The sequence below is a fragment of the Venustampulla echinocandica genome, assembly GCF_003357145.1.
Source record: "Venustampulla echinocandica strain BP 5553 chromosome Unknown scaffold_0, whole genome shotgun sequence".
In the NCBI taxonomy this organism is placed as follows: Eukaryota; Fungi; Ascomycota; class Leotiomycetes; order Helotiales; family Pleuroascaceae; genus Venustampulla; species Venustampulla echinocandica.
In genome coordinates, this window is record NW_022474205.1 from 6,504,509 (window position 1) to 6,516,667 (window position 12,159).

Here is a 12,159-nt window from a genome sequence, read left to right on the forward strand (position 1 = left end):
GCATCTGCGTCATCTTCGTGCTATAATGTCCCGAGGAAGCCATACCCTAGCTTGGCCATGTGCAGCTGGAGCAGCTGGTTAATGCGAATGGGCCCCCACCTATAGTTGGTAAAATGGATTAAATCCGAAGATAAAAGAAATACTGTACGGATCCTAAGGTTTGTGTTAGGGATTAAGGTGTTCAAGTGTCTGAAAATGGGTGGCTGGGTATATGTATCTGGGGGTTTGGCGTGCACTGATATGGAAACCCTCTTCTTCGGCTCGTTGTTTCGTTAGCCAGAAGGCTCAAATGATAATTGTAGTCGTTGAAACTAAAGTCTTAGTAAACTACTTAAACACCCCGCATAAAAGCTCTACCCCACAGTATAGGGTTAATCTATATCGATGGCGCCACCGATCTACTATTACTCTGTGAATAATACAGGTCTCGAAACTAGTTTTATAGTATAAATAGAGGGTCGTATAGTACAGCTCTATTCACTCACTGTAGTACTTTATCTTTGGCCTACTCTAGGGGCAAGAACTTGCACTTTTGAGCACCCTGTTGGGTGACTATTGCTAAGCACGGAATATTACACCACTAAGCGTACCCTAAGAGGCTCCTTCCCAGGGCGTGGGAACTATGCCGCTCACGATCAGGCCAAAAAAGCACTTCATGCCTGTATACCTACCTTGGTGTAGGCGTACAGAGTATCCCTCCATAGGGGTGGATGGTATCATGACCATAGTAGTCAGGTCACGGGTACAATCGCATGTTCTAAATGCCATAACCTGTGATCCTACCCCCTGCAGCAACCGCTTTATACGCCGAAGCAGCATTGAGTATCAGGTCGCAACAATGCGAGTTTGCCATTTGACTTGCGTGCCCTGCAAATGAGTGTTTATGTTCACGGCCAACACCGCATTGTCTACAACAAGAGCTAGTGGTGTTAGTCCTCCACAGTCCTGTATGTAAAGCCAAAGGGGAACACGGAGGTTGGAGAGGAGGAACGAGCCGCTTGAGACGTCTGTAAAGAAATCATTTATAGGTCTGGCATTGTAGGTCAATATCTAGCTATATCTGCTCGTTCTGTATTCAGTTGACATATCGGCAGACTTTTGCAGATCAAAAATCTCAATCTTAATGAGACAATTTTACAATGCCTCCTTCCGCGAGTATGGCGCCTTATATGGGATGAGTTAAACGAGTGTGGTTTTGAAACCCCCCTTTCTCTCGATCAGATGGGATGTCCTCTGTAGTCCGAAACTACATCTGATATATGCATGCTCCAAGAATTCTAAATGCAAACGCCAATTAGAGATCGCTACAAAAATGCAAGAGGAGAAAATCAGAAACAATGAAGGCTATAAATATCAAGGGACCTTTTTTTTAGACCTTTTCATGCATTTCGATCCGATGAACTCAAGTGGGCCTCTGATAACCACTCGATACAAAATAGACAGAAATACCACATATCTCGCTGAAAGCACAATGCAAAAATGAGTGGGTATAAAACAATGCAACTGCTGAAAGAAATTCACACTCGCTCAAGAGCTACAGTGATGTCGCGAATAAAAGTATCTTGCACAAATGGCTTCATCTTCAGAGATGCCTGAGAGGATCCTTCCGAGGAATCATAACCTCCACTTCTCGCCAATACCGTGACTCGAGCCGGCATGACCTTCTTGATCGGGGTTTGCTGTACAGCAGATGGGGCGAACAAAGTCGAGGCTCTACTCCCACTCGTACGATACGCTCCGCTTCCCGCGCCATCAAACAGACTCCTAATACCAGGTGACATTAGGGTCGTTGCTCCCAATGAGCTCACCATCATGCTCGATGTTTGTACTGAGCTTGCAGGAGCTCGGCGTTCAATCGCGGAATTAGGCCCGAGAGACGCAGTTCCCCAGACGTTGCTGGGTATTTGCAATTCAGGGTTTGCTGGCCGACGCTCTGGCTTTTTCTGTTTTGGCGCTCTGAGCAGATCATATCGTGCCTTTCCAATCCAAAGCATTTGCTCGTGCTCGCGAAGATACCTTTCCCCCCCAAATGACTTCTGGACGATCTCCCTGCTTCTCATTCCAAGAGCTCTTCTTTGTTCGGTCTTCTCGTACATCCGTTGAGTAATTTTGGCAACGTCATCTGCGGTAGGCTGGTCGGGAATGGTCGGAGCGACAAACCCCTCAGGGTCTTCTGCGTACGGTGCCCACTCGTCAAGCAAGGCTAGGAAATTGACTTGTGCTCGCGCTAGGTTACGTGCATCGTTCGGCGCTACAACAGCGCTGTAGCAGGCCCCCGTATCTGGATCAGTAAGGACGCGTAGGGAGGCCCCCACGTCCGTACATACAACTGGGGCACCAGTGAGAGCTGCTTCCCCAAGAGCCAGAGGAAGGCCTTCGGATATCGATGAATTGAGGAATACCCATGTCTTTTCGAGAACGGTTGTAGGGTTTGCTTCTCCACACATCGTAACAAATCGAGGTAGAGATTTAGATGCTATAATCTCAAAACAATCCGTTGAGTACGAAGGGGCTTTATCAATTGCGCCGTAGATGTCAAGTCGATAGTCAGTAAAGCCCCATTCATTAACGATAATATCTGCAGCCAGAATAGCTGTTTTAATATCTTTTGCGTACCAAACATGAGACAGCATGGTAACAGTTGGCAATTTTGATTTGATCTCCTTAATGGGGGCAAATTTAGTCATGTCTGGGATGCCGTTGACGACAGGGTCAATTTTTCTCCGGAAGGTGTTTCGATGCTCAAGACGACCCTGGCTGCTGCCAATTTCTACTTCCCACCCAGGGTTAAAGAAGTCGGCGCAAGGAAGAATAGTATCTGCATGGTGGAGGATCAACTGGCTCGTGATCCGCATAAGGCCCAACAAAGCGTTCCGTACGAAGGGCGCCATGGCACAGAGATCCGAAGAAAGATATAGATTGGTTTCCCGCCAACTTATGGCATGATCCCAAATTTGTAGTGTGCACCCGCGCTTGATTTTGCACACAATACCGTAGGAGGCACTAACACTATGGTGGGAGGACTGGAATATCGCCGGTACACGGTCCGGTATCGGTATCGAGAATATAAACAGATACCGGTACCACAAGTCCAGGGCAGCATCAAGCTGAGCTACTGTCGGTATTTCCGTCCGGAACCATGATTCAGAAGGGGTTGGGCTGACCAAATCCTGGCTAATCCACAGACTGCGCCACGCATCTTTTACCGTATCACTCGTCCAAATTGCTCCCCAGTGCTTAGATTCCGAAAAGTACGTATTGAGGTTCACCAATGCTCGAGTAGTTTGTTGGATGTCGGCCATGGTGAAATTACTAGATCTTGCGCCTTTCACTAGAGCCGTGAGAATCGGCAAGAAATTTCGCTTGACATCCATCTTCGTTGCATCCCTGGGAACATGTTCGACTTCTGTGTCTAATCGATCCTTGAAGAGCCCATGGGTAGGTGTGAGGAAGTCTAGGCCCCAAAGAGGAATAACTTTGAGGCTACGAACATTCATTTCGGTCTGGAAAATGTATTAGCATACCTAAGCTTAAAACCCTTCATTGATTGCTTACCTGGTGCTTTGGAAGTCCAAAGTCATTGGCGGACTCCGCAATCATATGCCAGTTGACAGAACGAAGGTTGTTAATCATATCTCTTCGGCAGGCCGACACACCTCCACCTTCATTTGGCCAAGTACCAGAATCTACCGCAAGGACTTGTAGCCCATCGTTGTCGAAGTCAGGATCTTTTGATCTTGTTCTGCTATTCGCATCACCGCCCTGTCCAAAACTATACAGATCCGCAATTTTCATTGCTAGCGGCGCCCAGCCAGAGATGGAGTTATCCAAGTCGACGGTTGCCACAATGCCATCTGCATTTTCGTTGAGAAACGTTTCCGCCGATGCAAGATTTCCACGGTCTCGTCTCCGCCAGTACGGTCGCAGCAAAGGCTCCTTCCTCAATAATATCTCATCCAACCATCTTACCATGACCCCATCAAAGCCAGGTGTGTTCTTCCATGCATTCCATAATCTTGATCGAGCGCGGGACGTGGAGACCGGGTTACGATGTGTATTGAGGCCCAGCCATCTAGGCAGCGCATGAGAACTGAGGGACTTGAAATTTATAAGAGGGTCATCATGATGAAAACTAGATTTAGACGGCTTTTTTAGGACACCGAGATGATCCCACTGAATAATCGACGGGGTTTCAATGGGCTCGCCATTGAGGGTTGTGTGAATCGTGGGATGGAATTTATGATCATAGCTCCAGTGAGATTCGTAGACATCAGCTTCGAGGACGAAGGTTGCCTCTGTGACCTGGGAGTGCGGTATCCATTTGTCCAGCTTTTCCGGGTGAGTGGCAGGCGGTGCCGACCAAGAAACTGTGCAAGTTAGGTGAGGTAGCACGAACTCAGCTCTCAGAAGTTCATCCTCGAAGTCACTCCCTTGCCGATAATGGGAGCTAAAGCGGATTAAACTCCCATGGAGGATATATGAACCACTTTGGATAAGGCCTCGGAAATTAAAGTTAACCTCTTCGCTTTGGTCCTTCCCTTCAATGCATCGTCGTGAAATCGGATATCGTGGGTTGCGGACCTTTGAAAGTCGTTTCCGGCCTGTTATCGGACGTTCGGTGGGGTACTCATATGTATACACGTTACCCCTGACACCATTCCAATATTCTTCTCTTCGCAGTAGCAGCATAGCTTTGTTGTAGGTGCTGATTCGCTGAAGCTTCCCGGTGCTCTCGGGTTCCTTGTCGAGTTTCCCAGCATATTGATGGACCTTGAAGGTTCCTGCTCTGCCATACGGCGCTCGAATGAATGCAGTCGATGATCCTTCGGTGTTATCAATAGCAATCCTTTGGCGCTTAAGCGATATGGTAGACCCCCCAATGAGGCTCCAAAGTGTGCTAATATCCTTTCGGCCGTGGAACAAGAATATTGGCATTACCAGATCTTGGATAAACTTGGTGTACTTCCAAATACCTGTCGCAATGAACATGACTACAGAGCGGACTACCTTGTTGCTTGAATGTAAAGCATAACTCAGCTCGCGCTGAAACTCAGGTTCGGCGACGAAAGCAATAGCCAAGAGCTTAAGGCAAACCCCTAAATTATGATAAATAAAACTGAATGGCACTTTTGATCGTCTAATAAACTCTCGTGTCGTGGAATTTGAAGATGGTGGCTTGACGCGGAGGAAGTTGAGAGACTCTAAAGAATCTTCGTGGTATAATTTCTCATCGGAAACTTCGTTTCTTGCCCCAAGGGCGTATTTTCGGCTTGACATGGCGATATAAGCTCCATAATTGCACCGCGTAAGGAAAGTCTTGACTTGGATTCCGTGCGCTTGATTGAAGATAAGCCATTCGTTTTGTATTTGGGTTAAGGCTTCCTCCTGGCCAACGCATCTTCTAATCGCCAATTCTCGAATTTCACGAGGGAGGCGATCCCACTGAGTTTCCGGATCTAGTTGTAGTGCCAAGTATTTGAGAGTCTGGCCGTCGAGAAATCGTGCCAAATCCCTTGCCCGAGTTGATGATGACTTCGAAAGGGCTAAGTAGTCTTTTACCCGGCTTGGCACCGGTGAAGGCTGGGCCTGTCCAGTAGTAGGTGCTGAAACCAACAAAGACTCTGCAAGGCAGGCATCCTCGTTGTTCATCTCCATGAACGTTTCCGCAACAGCATGAACAAGAATTTCCGCCGTACTAAAGGTACTGTTAGTACAGTGTCCTCGAAATGGTTCTTGGAGAAAAGGTCACTTGCCTTTTACAGAAATTAGTAATACTGGATTGTTCCTGCTCCTGTTGCATCATCTCGCAGCCCACTACAATACGAAGATGGCCTTCAGCAAAATGACTGACGGCTTTCACATCCGGAAAAGCGTCCGTCATGGCAGCCATAGAAACGCAGTCGACAATAACAGTGCCACGCTCAAAAGCAAATGTGGTAAGTTCCAAAAGCTCCTCTGCCTCGGGGAAAGCCTCAAGGGCAAACTTTAATAATGCTGTACGAGGGTCCCGCAAGCTACCAAGGGCATGCAATAGGACGGACTTGATCTCCAAGCCAGGATGAGTTTGTGGATCGATCTGATAACGCTCTTCATCGCGCATGGCGCGAAGATTGTGGAAGATGATCCGTAACTCGTCCTGTGACAATAATGGGTCCTTCCCTGGGTTAGTAAAGCTGTTATATACACCGCCAGGCGCCAGCTTGCTATAACCGTGATCCGAAGCGGCGGAGTGGCCTTCCTTGTGGATAGATTTCATCTTTATCCGAGCGTAGTAAAGTGACAAAAATGCCGCAGTCCAGGTAGCGGTACCAAGCGTAACTGTGTCGCAATACATGAAACCTGGGAACTTTTTCCTCAGAATCTGTCCTAATGGTAGACCAATAGCAACAGCAACAAGCAGGGGTTTGAGACTTCGTGGGCCAGTGAAGATCTTCGTATACTATGCATAGAATTAGTTCCTTAATGGTGCTTTTATATTCGAGTGAGCCAAATTTTACCTGATACCAAAGCAAACCTAGAAGTAGGATTAGCCTGTATATAATAAACATTTTTGAGAGCTGCACATACCTGTATAAGCCACAACATAACCGATGAATAATGTTGTTGAGTCTCTTGAGCCATCAAATACCCAAAGTAAAGTGGAAGCCACCGCCAAACTCCACACATGGAAAAGAAGGTAGCGGCCAAGCATAGTCCAGTAGAGATTGCGTCTGGCGCGAACTTCTCTTCTTACGGCTTCTGGAATGGATGATAAATTTCCGATAAGCATATTCTGCCCTTTGGCAGTCATTTTATGAAGTTTATTCGCGTTGAAGTCTAACAGAACCGCTCCAATCAAATAGTACGCAAGTGCAAATCCAACTGGCATGCGGTAGTTGAGATTTTGAGCTGACAATCCTAATAGTTGACCGCCATCGAGGAGCGAGGACCATTTGTCAAGGAGAGCGACAATGAAATAAAGAAGACTACATCCAACCTAAAGTATTAAAAATTAGCAATGCAGAGCGAAATAATAGGGAAATTGAAAATACCTCGTCTCCGGCCTGGCGCCAATGTATGAATGCGTTGTGAAGACGAATGCCAGTCTGTAGCTGTTGAAGTGTCTGTAAGGCCACCTTTGTTTGCATGTTCCAAGTCGAGGAATACGGCATTGGCAGTGGAGTTCCAGAGTAACCACTATACCACTCCAGCAGGAAGACAGTCGCATCATAACTTTTGGCTAGTGACCCCACCAGAGGATCGTGGGGTTTTCTTCTAAATCGTCTTCGGGCCTCTGTCACTTCTCGTAGGATTGCAGCTCTTGCCAACTTGAGTACCGCAGGATCCGTCATACCAGTTAGCGCTTTTTCATTGCCATCCTCCTGGGTTTCAATGTACCACTCGCGTAGGCGTTGATCAGTAAGCTTTTCGATATTCAAGTACCAAGTTGTCCAGCGAGAACCAGTGTATCGGACGCCAATCACGAGCAGGAGAAGGAAGACGTAGAGAACTGAAAGGTAGACGTAAATGTCATGGTCGATCCAAATCGTAATGATGGGAGAAATGAATAAAAACGGGACCACCATAATGATTACCGGCCGGCCCTATCAAAAGTTAATTTTAATTATTCAAGAAGTATTTTGTAAACTTACTGATTGGAACGCAGAGCCAGGGTATTGAAAGTTTGCTAAGGTTGCAAGCAGGCAGAGGTAGGACGTTAAGGCAACGAGATAAAGAAAGAATATTATTCCCGCTATTATGCCATTCGTAGCCCCAACAATTGCAAAACCGATCGTAGCAACTGCGAGGGTAAAAGCAAGGCCACCAACCAGCCTAGTTAACACAAACATGTTCATAGCTGAGAAAGCCATGGATATGAGGTAGTAAGATCCGCCACATGTGATCCAAGTACCAACTGCACCAGATATGAGCAGGGATATCATTAACGCCAAAGTAGCCGAATGTTGCTCATCGTAGCTCATGCGCCCGCTCAAGTACAACCCTCTACCAGTTGTGGTGAGTAAGATGATATCTAACAACGCGGGAATGGCGAATACACTTAGGAAAGTGAATCTTTGGTGAGCAGCCATCGATGATTTTTTAGAGTCCGGATCGACATCGATTTTGGCTGCCGCATATGCTGACGGAGTGGTAGGATCGAGATCTGACCAGATAGGGGGCTCATGGCCAACCTTGTGATGATATGCTCGATATCGATCGGAAAGCAGTTTGCCAAATGCGCTTGGAGTGAGGTCGAAATATGCCTCGCATCGTGCGCCAGTGGCAAAAAGCTCTGCAAATGCCGCAGCTTGGTCACTCTGATCGTTAAAGAGAGTATTGCGGTCCGTCACTTCCATATATGCTTCATCGAAAGCGTGCTTTCTCATGGCACAGAATATAGAGAACGCAATAAGATCAACGCGCGAATCAATCTTGTCCCCATCCAAAACAGTCGCCAAACTATCGGTAATTCTTCGAAGGTCGGCAATATTTCTCTCCTTGAGCATTCTTGTGATCGTGATGTGGACCTGGCGAAAATTATCTAGAGCTATTGTCTCGCTGGAATGTTGACACCTGTTTTGCCGATACCACCAAATGCGGGAGTTAATAAGCTCATGTGGGGAGGCACGCCCGCTAAGATAGCCAGTCGTGCTTATTTCCTTGAGTTGGGTGAAGTCTGTTGAGTCTAGCAGTTGTGCCTCGCAAGCCGTACGGATCAAACTAATCAAAGAGACGTCGCCAGTGGCCGGGGATAGGTTGAGACGCTGAAGAAACTTGAGTAGCTCGGTTGGGGATAGGAGACTAAGGTCGTGTCGAAGCCTCGGGGGTAGACTGGAGTGCACATCAAGACTCTTTGACCATTCAGAGAATAACATTTCGGCCTGAAAGCATTCGTACCTCGGGCAGCCCCGACTTGAAAGGAAGGTATGCACAATCGCCCCTGCAATGTCCTGTGCGTTTCTGGATAAAAATATATCCAAGGTCAAGTCATCGTCGAGGGAATAAACTCCCCAAAAGCGAAATCCTGGTTGAATCTGGAACCCTTGGTCAAGCCCTATATATGCTCGGACTGAATTGGGGCGCTCGGGAGCCGCGGTGCACAGTTGTTGGGCCAACTCTTGTATTGCTTCAAGCCAATCAAACACATGGGCTGCATCCTGCCCGACCACCGCATTACAAAAGCTCTGCAAAGTCTTCCCTATCTCATGCAACGCCGGTGGCTGTATTTCATCTAGTAGCTTCATCTCCTTGAATCGCCGTTGTGATTGGACAACATCAACAAACGCCTTCTTCGTTACATCAAATCCGAGAGAGAAACAGCCCAAATAGTCATACGAGGAGCCTTTCGGGGAAGCCGATATCGCATGGCGAGCTTTCGTATCCACGAGAGAGAGCCAGCTCAGGGAGCCAAGGGAGACGGAGGTTCGATTGAATGTGCCACCAGGAGTTGATGATTCACTAGGCGCAATCGACCTCATGGTATTAGAAGACCAACAATTTACACTTTGTGTGTCCACAATGCTTGCTGAACTGATGCTAGAGCGCTCTGTAAAATTTAGAGATCTCACCACCTCGCTAGACGGATCAGCGTAAGTAGAAAGGAGCTGATGCAGTTGATTTATAGAATCTGCATGCTGTGGAAGATAATTCGGAGCGACCTGGGAGTCGTTAGCCAGGGGAATCAAGACCAATTCCAATGGAAAACCTTCATCCGTAACTCAATTATTTGCGATGTGTCTAAGAAAATATGTTTCGGTGGAGGGAGCTTACTGTTTGATTTGACCGCCATTTATCATGGAGCTTCATGACCCGTAGCTCTTTTAGCCAGTCAAAGGCACCTAAGGGTTCCCTCTGGTCAAGAGATAAGTCGGCTGATATGAGAGCAGATTTTGAACCAATCCATGGTAGCGCGCTGTAGAATCTCGACCACTGATAGCTTCTCTTGACAACCGCATTTAAGGGTGTCACATCATTTTCAAGTGTTTCCCAAAGCAGAACAACAAAACTACGCAGACAAGCTTGGGATACAAAGGCTTTAATCGTTGGTCTCATCTCGGCCATCTGAAATGCATCCCGTTCTTCGCCATTTTCCGAAATGGTTCCATTGCGTATCACTATTCCTCTAACTTCGCTGAGTTCTGCTAACTTGGGATCTGAGAGGAATTTTGGAGCAGAAGCTTCAAGGTAGGCCGAAAGGCCAAGTGAAGTAGCAAGGTATATAAACTCTTTTAAAAGGGGGGCCGTAAAGTGGCCTTCCCAGTTGCTGATGAGAATGCCGGTAACAACATTTTGGTGATTTGATATTACTTTGCAAGCCCCCATCAAGTTTGTAAGCCATTCTAGGACCGAGACGATCGGCTTCTTCGATATGTCGCCAGCTACAAACTCTACATCAAGCCGAGCGAGCCCTTGCGGTGGTAGCCGGTACTCTCCAGACAACATAGCTTTGACAATGCCATGTTGCAATGGATCGAATATGAGCAGATCCCATTGTGCCAGTAGCTTAATTTGGGTTTCGTTCGGAGGATAGTCAAATTCACCGAGATAAATCCCATAGCTTGTAGGTTTGACTTCTACCGGCTCAATCCGACAATTGGAGAGGTTCTGGGCGGCATTCGAGATATATTTCTTTACGGAGGAAGAAATGGTCCTGGCACTTGACCTGCGTTTCTGTTTGCTGTTAGTGGTCAATTTGAGGCAGCTGAATGCTAGCAGAGTGCATAGGAAGGCATTATTCATTGATTAAATGGTGGGTTTATGGGATTGAATAATAAAAGAGTCTTACTCTCCAGCGTCTATAAAAGTGCGAAGACACAATAAATAGAAGGTATACCGAGCCCACTGCCACAGAGAAGAGGATGAAGGCAATTAGAACCTAGTAAACATCAGCAATAACATTCTGCTAGGTGTAGGATGATTCCATTACAAACTGCCACCAGTCGTCGAACAGATTGGTGGAGTCACCAGCAGTAACACCAGTGATGTTAGCCATTGCAACACAGAGTGGCTTCGATAAGAAGCAAAATTGGCTACCACCATATAAGTCGAACGGGGGAACAGATAACGAACGGCAGGTCCTCCCTCATGTAAACATAGCGGGGCCAAGAGGAAGAACGTCAGCATAGGGTGCAGTGCGTGGCCCCACGTGGACGAGAGACAAGGAGAGATGGAAAGGAGAAAAACTTCAATAATCTCATGGCCAAAAGAGACACGAGGAAAACGAGGCAGGTACGAAGGTACATGTTTACAAAAGACGGCATCCGCTCAGGCGGAACCTAAGCTGTTGCCAGGTCTTACCCGACCCCAGATTGATGAGGGGCGTATAGGCAGGATCCGAGAATGGCGTCGAATCCTCCAACATCGGGCCGCCTTCCAAGCTCGCACCCGCCACCTAGGTATGGAGCGTAGGAGGGGAAGTGGGGGCTTTAGATCTGCGTCAGGACGACCCTTGAAGGAGACTTGGCCGAGGCAGCTCGCCCTCCCCCTTCAGCAGCAGGCTATGGGCCATGGAACGGGCGGCATAAGGAAATTCGAAGGGCCAAAGGCGAAAGGAAGAAGAATTTTCGAGAATATTGTCGGTAAAGGGGTCCGGCTGGAACACGTGGTTCGCCGCCCACAGCTGCAAATGATATAGTATATACTCGGCTGCACTATGAAGGAGAGGTACAGCGAGGAGTAGCGAGGAGTGCAGACGCATCGCGTCGCAAGCAGAGCGGGCATGGTACGATCTCTCTGCGCCCGGGTATATTATATTATATTGCCCTAGCAGCAATTGGTAAGAATCACCGAACGGGGCTATTGCCGTCTTCAAGTTTTTGCAGCTCGCGACCCATCTTGTAAAGGGTCTTGGAGAGCAGGGAGTAGAACAACAAGTGAATTGCAACGCTTGGTGACAGCACCTATGAACATAACTGGCATAATGGAGAGGCTGTTAATATTTTGTCGGGCCCATCTGCGATATTGAGGTGCAAGGGACCAAGGACAGTTGCGGTGTGGTTCTGTAGTTGTTTAGTTGTGTAGTTGCGTCACTGGTTTGGTGTGTGGTGTACAGTGTGGATGGAGTTGGGAGTTTGGAGTTGGGAGTCTGGCGTCAGGGGTAAATCGCCTAAAAGGGTGGCGGCGGAGCAAGGGTAAATCCGCCCGTCCGCCCTAGCGGCCGCGCTACAAACCTTGTTAGGG

The 12,159-nt window shown here is 47.7% G+C and overlaps 1 protein-coding gene across 1 annotated transcript; it reads right to left on the bottom strand.

The window, feature by feature from the left end:
- Positions 1–1,517: 1,517 nt before the first annotated feature.
- Positions 1,518–10,972, bottom strand: BP5553_02025 (UDP-Glycosyltransferase phosphorylase; the record flags this gene model as incomplete). Its single annotated transcript, XM_032010648.1, has 10 exons — positions 1,518–3,503; positions 3,556–5,732; positions 5,776–6,439; positions 6,498–6,514; positions 6,568–6,976; positions 7,032–7,583; positions 7,632–9,638; positions 9,751–10,650; positions 10,766–10,855; positions 10,907–10,972. 10 exons carry the CDS (start codon positions 10,970–10,972, stop codon positions 1,518–1,520), a joined length of 8,868 nt encoding a protein of 2,955 aa, XP_031874702.1.
- Between the last annotated feature and the right edge of the window lie 1,187 nt (positions 10,973–12,159).